A 15,231-nucleotide genomic window follows, 5' to 3' on the forward strand; every position below is an offset into this window, starting at 1 on the left:
AGTACTAGGACATTTTAATTTACACAGAAGATGAATGAATATAATCAAGATACTCAAAATAATAAATGGTTTAGAGAGAGTAAATTGAGACTCTTAATTACTCTTATAAGACTGTAGAGAGAAATGTTCCAAGAATTTGAAAGGCAGAAATTTTTCCATTCAATGGAAAACTCACCAGTGGACCTTGCTGACAAAGCAGCATTAGTATGAAGAACTTAATAAAATGAACAGCAGAATTAAATACATATACCATCATTTTCCTACTAGGAAGGACAACTATCCATCATTTCACGCAAAAATATGACATCTTAAAAATATATTTTGGAACTTGAACACAAGTTTAAGTCAGAATACAGAGCAAAACTTACTATGAAAATGAAGTATAGACAATATACACATGCATGATCTTAAAGGTCCCTTTAAACAGAAAACTATTTTATATGATTTTATCAGCTGAAATCTTTCCTATTTACTGTGTGAGGCTCTTGCATATTTGTTAAAACATTTCAGAGGAGTAGTAGAAGAACAAGAAATCAGTAGACAGAATTATGGAGCGTCTGACATTTTAGCCTAGACAAACATTACTGAGAAGTACTACCCACTACTTTCTATAAAGGATTGTACAGATATGAAAACACCTCAACCTTGTAAAAATAAACTTCCTACGAACTTTCTGAACAAACGGGGTCACAAAAGTGTTTTCCAGTGGCAGCACTGATTTCTTTTAGCAGGGAAAAACCTCACAAATATACTTTTGGCTAACCATCCCCATCCTAGGTGAATAAATGCATAATTTTATTGTGTATTTTTTTTCTGGTTATGAAAACTGGGATTAAGAGAATGGCTGGCATGCCTATGGCTGCAACACTAATCACTTGTACCAATTCTGATAAGACCTATTTTTTGTTTCCTTCAGGTGAACTCTGCCAATCCACACTTTGAAACAGATTAATTTTTAGTACACAGTTGTATAATAGAATGTGCAAACCAAACGTATAAGAAGAGCTCTGGCATTCTCGGGGAAGAGAGGAAATCTGAATACCTAAATATCTTCAACCCTATCTCAAAATGAAAATCACATGAGAACCTTTGTTTTACACATCAAAATACAGAAGTGGGGAAGGCGGGGGTGGTGGTGCAGGGGTATTTGGGCTTGCTTACTTTTTAGTAGAAATCAGTCAGTACCTCTGTACTGTGCAGTAATTTTTTTCTTCCTCCTGAGATACTAGGCTTCACCCTCACTCAGACTCCAAGCTCTGCGGAAACTGGCACCCCTGTGCACACAGCTTCCATGGGGCATCCTACTGCATTACCTTGGCCCCAAAATCTCACCACCTTTGTTTTCATTTTAATGCTCTTGATTCCTGTGCAGCTGAAAATACTAATGTGTTGGAAAATATTAATATAGTGCTACAAGAGAGAGAAAACAAGAGAATTCCCTAACAAGCCTTACTCAAAACCAGGGGAGCACTGATGTGTGTAGCATGCAAAGCATTTCCTTCCAGTGTTTGGAAAGACAAGACAGGAAAAGCTTACAAATATGATTGCTCGGCAAGAAATACTAAAGATATAAAACTTGTGAGTGAAATAGAAATGAAAGCCAGCTTTCAGATGTGATCATGGTGGGCAGGAAGATGGTGATTAGCTGGAGATAGGCTGAGGGATAGAAAACAAAAGGACTCAAGGGAGTAGCCTTGCCAAGGTATCAGGGAAAAAGTAGATAAGAAAAGTAGTCTTTAGAGTTCAGAATATAAGCTTATATGGTAATAGAGTAGCTCTCACAGGCTGCATGCAAAGTTTGTAGGTTTTGTATCTCACGCTGGTTGGTCACTGTAAATTAGAATATTCAACACAAAAGGAGATATAATGTACTGTAATAAGGTCCTCGTGCACTTACCTCTCTTACCCCTGTGATCTCTCTTACCTCATGCTCTCTCCCCCTCTCTCTTTTGGGGCATCCCTTCAGCTGAGGCTGGTGGCTGAAGGCAAAGCCCTTTTTACCCACGACCCTTGCAATAAAACCACGTGTTTCTAGACTATCTTAGGTCTGCAAAGTTCCTTCTCCCTGCCATCCATGGATGCTTCTACATTCCAGTATCTTGAAGACACCTCTGCAGTGTTATGATAATACAAAGGAAATTTAGGGAAAATCCTGTGACTCCTGGAGATGGCACAACCTGACTGGGCATCCTTCCAGGGCTGTCTTTGAGATTGCTCCCCAGCACAGAGAGATGGCTGAAGCTCTTTATTAGTAGCTCTATTAATATTATATATAACATTATTAATATTCATAAATGCCATTATTAAGACTTTTTTTTTTTTGTTTGCCCTAGGAAAGGGAGGGGCACCTGTCAGAGCAGAGGCTGCTGGGCACCACCATCCCCAGAGGGTGAGTTTACCTTGAAACAGGGGGCAGAAAAGCAAGTATCTGCTCCAGAGAAGGTGATTCCAGCATCAGAAGGGCTGAGATCTGCTCAGTGGCAAGATGCTATTAATTATTACAACCTTCTGCACGGTCATGTGTTTCCAACTCTTTTTATATCCCATTTACATTGTATAAATCCCCTGGCTGATTCCAGTGGCAGAGCTGCACTGAGCTTTCCTCTCCCTACCATGACTAATCTTACAGACCAAACAGAATGGTTATTTTTTGCACTTTGTTTTAATCTCACCACATTCAATTTTCTTTACAGTTACTACTTTAAACCAACATTTTAAAAACCTCAGCCACCACTGAAGAGGTTTAAATAAGCACCTCAACCTGTAAAACAACTAAATACTGTGAAGTATATATAGTTTATGGTGGAGATAATTTAATGTATATAATCAGAGTTTCAATTTCCTCCTAGAGCATAAGAGTAGGACAAATTATTTGTGGAAAAAAGGACAGAAATAGAAGAAAATAAAGCTTTCCTAAGCACCAATACTTCTCATTGTCCTAAGAACAGGTAACATGTCTAGTATATCATACTTTATAACCTTGTGTCAGAACTCTGGCTATGCTCCTGCCTTGTGTCCTTACATACTTTTGTGGGATATAACTCTGAACAGTAATATTGAGAGTGACCAGAAGAAAAGTATAGTGCCTGGGTGTTATCAACATCTCCAAAGGGAAAGAGTAACACTTCAGGAAGGTCAAGGTAGTATAGCAGTACTGGAGTGTTCCCTGTCCTTGACTAACCCCTCTCTACCTATGATGGGAAAAGCAAAAAGGATATTAAAAGAGCATGATTGTAACAGTGTTCTGCTGAAACTAAAGTTTCGCTCTTGATGAAATATATCCTTTCTGACTCCCTGGAAGCCATTATAGACATCATTCTCCCAAATTACCTTATTTGAAATGTTAAGGAACATCGAAATAAGAATATAGTGTAGGATGTCACTGACTGCAGATTCTTTTATTTTAGTGTTTTTTAAAAGGGAATACTATTTTTTCTGGATGTTTTTCATGCTCAGAATATGAAAAATTAATTACTCCAACCTACACAATTATTCTCTACATTTTATAACTACTCTGATTTGGTAAACCAGAAAAAAATCCTTTTTTCTTTGAAAAAAATCTAAATATTGAATAAACTTTCTATATGCAATATACAAAGTATATAGTATATTCATCACTTTCATATTTTTTTACTCTTCCTGGCACTGTAATGCTGACCTGCTTTATAAAAAATGTTATTTTTTTAAACTCAATGGATAGTGTCTATCTGCAGTGACACCTTAGGTCCTAATCAAAACATTCTTTCAAATTACAAAATTTGCTGAACTTTCCCTGTATTACTCTCCGAGCAGGCTCCCAAGGAGGGTTTGTGCTATCTTTTGACCATATTCTAAGATGCCTTGTCAAAGAGCTGTGTTACTAAGGTGTTTCTCACCAAATTCTTTTGGGGAGTTTCAACAGTGTGAAGTGCTGCTTCTCAATCTGCTAGTTTTTGATTGGGCCTTTTTTGCATTATGGTAGTTCCAAAAAGTCTAACTGACATCAGAGGAAAACACAGCCACAGACCAAACTGCTGTGGTTTCCTTTCAAAGGCAGTTAGTCTGAAAAACAGAGAAACTTCAATGTTCAATAAACAGACAACATTTCACTGGGGGGAAAAAAATCTTTAGCACTTTCAGGGAATGACATTTCTGTAGTTATGCATTAAGACTTCAAAATTCAGCATGAAGTTTTTCTTTCCAAAAATATCATGGTGTTAAAATAGATTTTCTTCTGAATCAATACATCCTGAGGTAGATGAGTGAAAAGGATTTACACAATGTAAGAACTGCTTGAAACAATTATTCAGTAACAAATGGACTCTTGGTCTATAACGTTATATAATGTAAATTTTGATAATGCAGCTTCAAGCATTCCCTGAACAGACTATAAAATCTTAATCTTTAATAGACTAAACAGAAACCACAACTATTACAATGCAAACCATTCTTCTTTCAAAATGCAGGGGTGTGTATTATACTTCAGAAAAATAGCTGAGTAAACTGTTTCTTGATCTTCACTATATGCTGTGTGTTCAACTAAAATATCTGTGTAATAGCTGTGTATTCAGGCAGCATTTGTTCTTGAGAATGGGAAGGAAAGCAGTCCAGTGAGTATAGAAAATACAAAAGAAGACTCTTCGGTGTGCATGAACATATGCACGAATTTCAAATTCTCTACAAATTAAAAAAAAAAAAATCCAACTACAAATTAGCAGTGGAGAAGGCATTACAAAGAATTTCCATCTACTCTTCTCCTGTTGGTATTTAGGTTTTTAATAAACAGTAAATAAAGGTCAACAAATGGCTTTTCCATAGTTAATTTAGAATTATAGCTAATACCATGCATTAAAGGCATAGCAAGACACTGGCTAATACGCTGAGGGTAGGAGGAATTGTACCATTCTTTTGTGTAAAATACTAAAAAAGCAGAGCTGCTTAGCAATTTATCTTAAATTACTATTTCTGATTGCAAGAAAGCTTCAGATTAGCAATGCTGTTCTAACTTATTCACCCTCCTAAAGACTAACTGAAAGCAGTATCTTTTCAATAGAATTCTTTTCTCTCAAGAGCTCTCTGTTACTCTGGCATTAAAGTATCTATGACATAACATAAAGGAGTGGTATCCATTTTGTTTTTCTAAAGCTGTTAGCCTTCAGAACAAAATCAGTTTGCTATGATAAAATCTGTTTTTCCTATCCTGGACTTAGTTACCTTAGCACCTGAGCAGGCCAAGAAAACATAAAAAAGAGAAAGGAAACAGGAGAAAGAAAAAGAAGAAAGAAACAATACTTAAATATTTATTAGTATTTTTTCTTATGTATTTTTTGACATGCATTAAAAGAATCCATATACATTTCTCAGCCCAACTACTTACAAATAACTTATCTGCAGAATCAAGTTAATCTGTCAGCTGTGGAAGTTTATTTTTCCATGTGCTATCTTGAGATAAGCAGGTCTGTAATATTATATTTCCACTGACATAACTGCGCATGAATTCTGATCTGATTTAGTATTACATGGTGCAAAAGGTGACACATTTTCTTTAATATAGCCCATTAGAAAAGGAAAGGAACTGCCAGTGTATGAAATCTAAAGAGTTTGATTGAAAGAATTCTGGGAGTTGGGGGTCAACACAGTGGAAAAGTAACTTGCTCAACTACCCCAGGCACTAAGCACTGTGACAAGCAAACTTAATACCCCAGCGCATTTACTGAGACAATCAATAAAAACACTGCACTATCAGACTGCTACAGCTGTACATTAACCTACCATATTACCTCAACTGCTCCCGAACCAGTCAAACATGCATTTGCTGATTATGCAGATAACACAGATATCTCAGTGGTTCTTAAGTCACATTTAATATGAAGTCAGAATGCTAAAACAACCATTTATTGCTTTTCCATATGCCATAAATTCTAATTTTCAAGTCTATCTAAATTGTACACTGAAGACTATATTCAAAGAACTACCGAGATGGCAAAGCCAACTGCTCTGAAATTAATGTATGGGAGATTTAAGGTAAACTCTGCACATTCCTACTTGGATCCTCAATCCAACACCCGTTACCCCAGCATACCTGCACCTGGGGCTTTGTGGCTTCTCCCTGCCTCCTTGCCTTCTCCTGATGCAGGTCTCAGCATCCTCACATCCTTGCCTGTCCAAGGACTGGCCATTTCTGCTCCTTAAGTTATCCACCTGTATTTTTATATCTTATTTCTACTACTCTTTCTTTCTCCCTGCTCCAGCTCTAGCTCCTACAGACTCCTCAGCTCAGAGCTGCTCCAACAGGGTTCATGGGTGCGCATTGGTACTCTTGCATGCAGCTCAGCAGAAAAGTCAGAAAATCCACACAAAAACCATTGCCCTCCTTGGCGCTTAGTCCCAGTGCTTGACCTATCGTGAATCTAGGCAGGAGCAGCCTGGACCCACCTTTGGAGCTTTTCTAGTAGTTATCAGTAAATGCAGAGAATTCCTATCACAGAACAAAACTGATATAGAACAAAGCACTATTTTTATGCACTGTTTTTCCAAAAGCTTTATGCTAAATTTGCCTCTTAATCTGCAAGCAGATTACACCCGCGTAGAGGCAGACTCTACTCTCTACCATGCTTTGTGAGGTGTCCTAGATGCTGCTGCACAACACCAACCTTTTAATTCCATTTCCATAATGCTTTGTTCTTAAGTACTTTAGGCATGGGTGCTTCTTTCATTTTGTCAAAATTTTATTTTGCCTAGATGATCTGTCCTGCAACTTCATCATTGACCCACACATCAAGATTAAGTAAACAATATAATTTTTTCCACTGACACACAGATGTTTCAAACTGTAAACAAAATGCAGCTTATTTTCCCATATTCCTGTATTTTCCTCCATAAAGCACACCAAAGCCTGATCAACTGTCCTGGAAATTTTTGTAGTTGAGATTACTATTTTCCTCAGAAGCCTATCCATGAAGTCAAACACCTAGCTTAAACTGCGGATTTTCGGTTGTGTTGTAGTGTGAGCCTCAGCATCCACCCTCAGTTGAAAACCCAGACTGCAATACAGCATCCATTTTGCACACAGCTGTGTTGCTGAGAACCCTCTTCTCTCACGGCATCACCTCTGCCACTCATTCATTCTCATTCACAAACACTGCATCAACTACAAGCTCCACTGGGATCTGGGTTCATGCCATATTCACTTCACGCTAGTGCATCTCAACCATCACTTTTCTTTACAAGGCTTCCAAAGTTGTGTTTCCATGTGTTTGCATGGCCAGGTTTTGGAAGTGAGTGGGCAACAGAGCTGGCCTCTATGAGAAGCTGCTAGAAGCTTCTTCTGTGTCTGGCAGACCCAACACCAGCCAGGATAGACCCATCGCTGGTCATGGCTGATTTCTCTGTAACCGCAGATGACGACCATGGTGAAGTAGCTGTGCCCCAGGATCCCATGGAGATCCATGAGGATGCCACACCTGTAGCCTGGGAAGGAAACCCAGGTTGGAGGGGATGGATGCCTGAGAGGAGGCTGTGACCCTGTGGAAAACCCATGCTGGAGCACAGTCCTGGCAGGGGCCTGCGGACCCATGAAGAGAGAAGACCTCAATGGAGCAGGCTTCCTGGTAGGACTTGTTACCCCTGCAGGGGACCTATGCCTGGAGCAGTCTGTGCCTCAAGGACTGTACTCTGCAGAAGAGTGACCCACGTTGCAGCAGTTTGTGGAGAATTGCTGCCTACAGGATGGATTCAGGGCAGAGAAATTTGTGGAGGATAGCGTCCTGTGGGAAGGATCCCATGCTGGAGCAGGGCAAGGGCAGGAACAACCTGTGATGAACTGACTGTAACCCCCGTTCTCCATGTCCCTGCACTGTTAAAGCAGAGGAGCTAGAGCTTGGGAAGGAGAGAGAAGTGGACGTAGTTTTAAGATTTATTGTACTTCTCATTATCCTGCTCTGATTTTGTTAGTAATAAATTACATTAATATCCCCAAGCTGAGCCTCTTTTTCCTCGGATGGTAATTGGTGAGTGATCTCTCCCTGTCCTTAACCCCAAACCCTTTTGTTATATTTTCTGTCCCCTGTCCAGCTGCAGAGGGGAGTGACAGAACAGCTTTGGTCTGGCATCCAGCCATGGTCAACCCACCAGACTTACACATTACCATCTCTGCTTCCTGTGGGACTTGAAGGAAGATTTGTTGTGTATTATGGGCTCTACAGTTTGCTGTAGAAAATGCTCAAAAGGCATCTTTCCAAAGGTGTTTGGGGCTGTTCTTTGGAAGGTTAAAAAAAACAGTGTTATGAATAAATCTGAAGAAACATTCAGGTGGCTGGCAAATCAGTGACTACATGGCTTGGTTAGAGTTGCAAGTGATTCATGGCAGTAATTTAATCAGAACTCAAATCTCACGATTCTGTGTGAAACTTCTTCAAAGAAATTCTGTTAGGGAATGAAGAATGGTGATGGTCCATTCTTGCCACTCTTGAAACCACATGGCACTAAGGTATAAACCAACCTTGCACACATAGGAAGGTTTCAAAGCAAACCCAGCAGTAAAGGGCTTTGGTTTCCTTTCACACTCATTATTTCTCTCCCAAGTCATGGAGAAGACCATACAGATGCTTTCAACTACACATTAAAGTTACTTTTTGAGGGCCTAGATGAAAACAGCCCTTTGCTTGGCCTCAAAGAATTTAAATCGGCTTAGTTACATTAAGAAATAATATTAAGTGTAGAGGGAAAAATATGTCACATTCTTAAACAGCTAACATAATTTAGACTTTGATTTAATAATTTATTGAATTATACTTGGATTGCTTCAAAAGGAACATCACCCACACTACATTAGTCACAGGTGAACAACACCATGTATAAGGGTAAGTGTAATTCATTCAACAGTTAGACTGTTCTAGGGTAATCCATAATGTTATTACATTTCACATCTTTCTGTGCCCTGTATCTTTCTTGCTCCTGTATCTTTAAGACCCTGGAAACAAGAACCTTGTGTTGTGTAGGGGATGCTTTTAGAGGGGTTCTCCTGGGCAGCTTCTGGCCTTTTGCCGAGTGCTGTTTGCTTGTCTGGTCTTTGCTTAGCCAGAGATTTTGTTCCCCTTTTTGGGTCCTCTTTTTTTTTTTTTTTTTGGTTTTTGTTTGTTTGTTTGTTTTTGTTGTTGTTGTTATTTTGGTTTGGTTTTGTTTGGCTTTGTTTTGTTTTTCTCCTTCTTCTCATCTCAGAGAAGCGGCCTTGGAGCGATTTCCACAGGGACCCACCTGTTGCTGCCAAGCAGGGCAGCCCCCGCTGCAGTGCCCCAACCAGCCCAGCAAACCACAAGCCACCACAGCCCGGCCGCTTTCTTTTGCTTGTCCTCCTGTTTCCTGACATTCCAGCATTTTTGGGCCTCTCTTTGGTCTCGAGATATAGCAATTTTACTGTTATTTTTTGCCTCTTGGTGTTACGCTTGTTAATGTACTGCTGTTTTTTCACTTATCTCTACTTCGATTCGTTCTTTATTGGTGGAAAGGGACTGGTTAAACCTATAAAGGAGAAGACTCATTCCAGAGAATACATAGACACACAAACAGAGCCCTCCTCAAATGCTGAACTTCAGATTTAAGTCTCAGATTCTGCTCTCATTAATTCTTACTTACTTCACTGATTTTGATAGTATTTCAAGACAGCACCAGGACAAAGAAACCCAATCTCATTAAAACTAAACCTCTCAGAAGGCTGTCCAAGTACCTGTTTTCAAAGATGTGTACGTTAATGATGAAGACTATGATGTCCCACCACAGGGCAGGATGAAAACTGTTTTTTTTGTGAAAGTTGCTATGCAAATGCTCCACATGATCAAGGTATATCCGGGCAAAAGTAACTTCATGGCTGTGACTTGGGGGTGATCCAATGATCAAAACCAGCTGATTTTCCAGAGTGCAGACTGAAGCAATCTACACCATCAACCCATACACCATGTACAATTTTTATAAAAACTACATACCTCTTATCAACATCTCCACACGAATAACTAAAGTGAGCTGAAACCAAACTGTATTGAGAAGTATGACTTCTGCAGCCATATACTGTAGATAGCCCTGTCGTAGAGATTTTTTGTAACTACATACTGTTTTACAAGCTAAGCTTTGAGAAGATAACAGATTCACACATAGCTGCAGTTTTCACTGGAAGCTGCCATTGTTTTTTTATTTACAGTTAGTATTTAGATGCTATGTTCATGTAGAATTCAATGGTGGAATCAAGCTATGGGTGGACCAATAGATTTACTTGTTCTGGAATTTTATCTCCACCTACTCTCTTTCTCAGTATCATTTCCCCACCATTTATTTTATAGAAAATAACTGCCACTGTAATAGATCACAATCTTCTCTTTTACAGAATATAAAAATGTAGGCTACATTGGAGCTATCTTTCCTCCTCCTCACAATCTCCTTTTAGTAAAAATGCAGGGCATGCTTCTGAGACAGGTTACAAATGTGTCTTGGCTTGAGAACAAAGTTAGTACCTCTCAGCTGCAATGATTAAAAGCTTTAAAACATATTTTAATTTGACTCAACTATAATTCACTACAAAAGCTTCTAGTTATCTTGAAGTACAATACCATTGACTGAGAACTGCAAAGACTTTTTCAAAGAATGAAAGGCTAAAGAGAGAGAGTTAGCAAATGTGCAAATGTTTTGAATTTTTTTTTCTTAATAAAATGTTAGTTTTAAAACAAATGTTAAAACAAAACAGTGTTCAAAATATGCATCGTTCTCCCTTTATGCCTGGAATGGGAGCAGTCCTCACTGGCCCTGTGCTGATGGCTTCCAGCAAAATGCTGACCTGAAAATCTCTGAGATTATCTGAAATCTTACCTGGACCTTGTTAAAAGAATAAAGCTATGTGAAGAACATATGTGAACTTCTTAAAAGCTAAATCTTAGACACACAGACAAATCTTAGATACACAGATTATGCACATTGACTGCTACATTATTATAACTGTAAAAATACTTTTGATAGCTTATTGATAACTTGACTTCATGTAATTTAACTGACCCTTATTTGCTAAGATATTGTACAAGCCAGTGTTTGGAAAGGAGCCAAAAGAAAAAAAGAGAGAGAGAGAAATCAGATTAAACTGTAAATCTGTGGTTGGCATAGGTTTAGCAAATATTACAGAACATATGGAATCCAGAATCCAGTGCTGTTTCTTGGAAAAAGTGGTATTAAATGAAGAACAAGCGCCTGAGCCAAACAAACTACATGAAGAAAAATGAGGAAAATGGATTCCACTGCTAAGCACCACTTTTTAACCAATACAAGTAGCATATCTGCTGTTTTATTTATTATTCATATTGCAAGTGAAGACGAAAGTTAAGATTCTCCAGCAAAAAAACACATCCTGTGGCCTTAAATTAACAGTCCTGTCTTGACTGCAGCAGAGGGTGAAAAAAATTACTAAAATCTGAACATCAGAATGAGACATGGTAAGTGCAAATCTATCTTGTCAGACTCCTCTCAGTATTACACACCATTATTAATAAAATGCATTACATTACCTAATTGCATATAATTTAGCATTCATCATCCTCTGTTTACTACTTCTGTAACTCTGCAATTTAGGTAGGGATGTCAAGCAATGTCTCTCCGTGACACATAACCTACATCAGTGCATGCCCCCACTGAGGTCGTCACGTAGCAAGTCACTGATATCCAAGTCAGCTCTAAAGAAAAACACTTTTCATAATCACCCAACAATCTGATAAGTGAAAACATATGGATAGGTTTAGGTAAAGCCTGCAAGGAGCCTTTACTAAATGTAAAACAGGCGCTCCAGTTCCATGCCATGTAATACCCTGTTGATCATTAAGTCCAAAGGTTACAGGACTAATAGCTTCCTTGTGGTAATCAGGGAGCAAAGACACTGGCCATGGTCAAACAGCTGGGGCATATTTTACATATTTGCAACATATGCTTCAGTTTTAATGAAAGTAAGGGTTTGGCACATTTATTAATCTTGTAACTTTCTTCGCATAAGGAGACCTATTTTCCTGAGTTTTCTATTATACCACATGAAAAAACAAGAGAGATCATAAAAGTCAGAGGCCAGTACCAGCTGGTGTTACAAAATGCGCATTTGTTTTCTCACAAAAATTAATTTTGCACATAGCTTTGAGAAAACACACATGAACTACAATAACACAAACCTGCACCCCTCCATTTAGACAAAAGATGTTAGAGGAACAGCAGTAGTTAAGAGAGTATGTCTAGTGCACCAGAAAGGAAAAATAGAGTAGTAGCTCCTAACAACAAACAAGTTAGTCCTAACCATATGCTTATTATTTACAATTTAACCTAGTGCAAAACAATGCCCACAGCAAACATACTGAATAAATAGAATAGTCCATACATGCTTGCTTTAAAAAGTGTAGGGTTTTTTTCCAATTCAAACAGCATATTTAATCTTGAGAGCTCAAAACATTTGCAATAATGAAGACAGCTTTGAATTTACAAAAATCAACCTTAACACCTTCTGTGTAGAAAAACAGCTCTTAAATATTCAATAAAAGGGCTCACGAATGCACACAGTAATGTCAGTACTCACTTCAATTCAACCTCAGTAACTAGATCTAGAAAAATGTTTGAACTCTGGTGTCAGTTTGAGAATGCTGAATATTAGATCACAACATTGAAACCTAGAGTGATATTTCTAATTAGGGTGTTTGCTCAGAGAATCACCAGAGAATTGAGGGGAGGGAGGGGCTGACCTCTGCCCTCATCTTCTCCTTTAAAGGAGTTTGTTTAGCAATTTCCAAAATCCACCGAGCAGTAACTGCACAGGCTGGTTTCAACTACAAGCAGTCAAGTACTATTCTTTGTGAACTAATCACAGTGGTTAAAATATCCAGGAATACACACACTACTGGTATGACACATGCACCAGATCTAATACTAAAGCAGAAAGAAACAGGAGAAAATGGCCTCATGGATGGTAAATCAGTGCTAATAGAAAACAAATGCTGATTCAAAGCTAGCTTATTGAGATAAAATTCAAGCTCTCCACAGCTACATGATGGACTTTTACAATAAATCATGTATTTTATTGCTGGAAATTAATGCCTATATCATTTAGCATCAAAAAACCCCATATATGTGTTTTGTAAAAGAAGATTTTGTTCATACAGTATTATGAAATTATGTAGCTAAAAATTTAGGTGGATGGATAGAAGAATTTCACATAATAATTGTAAAATGTTTGACCTGGCAATGGAACAAGGAAAATACTCTTAATTTTTTATCATCTCTTACATGTTAGGTGCTAGCTTAGAAAAATAATCATTGAGGGGATTAACTAATCACAGTGAATTTTCTGGCATTTCGAATGCTGCTGTCAGCATATGAATTCTTACAGTGGTGTATAAATGTACATTTCAGCCAGAAAAAAAGGTCAAGAGCATAAATTAAGATGCACTGTTTTTCTCCTCTCAGGAAAAAAAAAAATAAATTGCTGTATCACAACAGAAGTGGGGGAACATTGGTGAAGGTCAAAATAATCTGAATTTCAATACAGATAATATAATACAGAGATAATTTAATTCTGTATTAATTTTAATACAGAATTTAATACAGAGTTGTTGTAAAACTATCTATTTTTTTCCTTTTTATTTTCTTCCACAAATATCACCCTTCTGATAGGAAAATACCAGCAAGAATTGGGGTGTCTTCACTGTACACATCTCACCAGAAAGCCATCCTGCCAGTACTAGCCACAACTGCATCACCACTTCAGTGGTGCAAGGTTATTCTGACTTATTTTCTTTGTTTTTTTCCTCTCTGGGGGACAGCCAATCATAGAAGTCCCATGGCTTGGCTCAATAATATGTGGAAATGAGTTGCTATTTACTGTGGTTGCAATCCTCAACCTAACTAGCAGAGTCTAAACTGAATAATGTCCACTCAAACAGGTGAACGATCTGCAGTGGTTTCCCAGCCTGCAGGGCCACAATGCAAACCTCAAATCAAAGGATGTCCATGAGAATTGTGATTATTTAAATGTCATATGGAGTGCAAAACATTCAAGACTTTCTTCTATCCGCCAATTCTTTGAAAATTTTAGATGTCAATATCCCATTCTTAACCAGTATAGAGTTGCTATTTCCACACCATTTTTCCCCTGAAGTACAGCCCTATTTGTAGTACTCAAGACAGGAGGAATTTTTTTCCTGCAAAACCAGTTGTTGCTGCAGTTATCCTCATAAGAGCTATCAAGTTCTAGACAGGCTGAGATATTCTTGTTCCTGGCAGAAAAAATATTTGATCCAGCTCTGGACCAAAAAAATAAGAAAAAATAAAAAGGAAAAGGACAAGGAAAAAGCAAAAATATATTAAAAAAAAAAAGAAGAAGAAGAAAGAAAAGAAAGAAGAAATGGGGAGGAGAAGAAGAAGAAAAAAAAAAAAGAGAAAAAGAAAGGAGAAAAGAAAAAAAAAAGAAAAAAGAAAAAAAGAAAAAGAAAAAGAAAAAGAGAAAAAGGAAAAAATAAAAAGAGCAGAATTTATAGACCTCTAACCTTTCCCTCAACACACTATAGCATTATTAGGATGATAAACAGCTCTGACCAATTTTCTGGACTAAAACACATCAACTCCTTTTTTAACTGTCGGTAAAAACAGTGTCATGTCTAAATTCTCACATCCCTAGATACCCAAGTGCTAGGAAAGATAATTACCTTGTCATCTCTGTCATCCTCTTCTTCCTCGTCCTCTAGCATGTCCTCCACTACCTGCAGACAGAAACAGTAGTAGTTGTCATCATTTAAAAAGAAAGAGTTTTGTTCTGTCAATTCTAAGACTTTTGTAGATGAAAACTTTATTAACATTTGAAATAAATGCACAGAGGGAAAATGTACAACTAGGAAAAAACACTTGATCTAGTGATTCAAATTTAGGAAAGTGTTACAGCTTTAATTGACCTACATTGGGGAATTATATACTGAAAACCCTTCCATTGCAAAACGCTCGCTTGACAATTTAAGTATTTAAAAGGTATTTCAAAATTCAGTTTTGCTGAATCTAAAGGAATCCTTTGTCAGTTCCACTGGTGCCTATGCAGCACACACATGCTCACTTCAAATTTACAGTTACCTACATAAAAGGTCAACACTTTAAATAGAATTTACAGTATTCACCAAGAGATTCTTGAAGAATACAAAGACGGAAATAAATTCATAGTAGTTTATCTCCTTATCATGTTCAACAATGATATATACCATA

At 37.8% G+C, this 15,231-nt stretch overlaps 1 protein-coding gene across 1 annotated transcript in view; it reads right to left on the reverse strand.

Annotated features, from left to right (window-relative positions):
- Nucleotides 1-15,231, reverse strand: part of MCTP1 (multiple C2 and transmembrane domain containing 1) — a gene marked incomplete at its 3' end in the record, with an annotated part of 205,984 nt that overhangs the window by 18,803 nt on the left and 171,950 nt on the right. Inside the window, 1 exon segment of the mRNA XM_083884436.1 lies at nucleotides 14,688-14,741. Within this exon segment, the coding sequence (XP_083740562.1) occupies nucleotides 14,688-14,741 (54 nt within the window).

The sequence above is a fragment of the Zosterops lateralis genome, assembly GCF_965231275.1.
Source record: "Zosterops lateralis genome assembly, chromosome: Z".
In the NCBI taxonomy this organism is placed as follows: Eukaryota; Metazoa; Chordata; class Aves; order Passeriformes; family Zosteropidae; genus Zosterops; species Zosterops lateralis.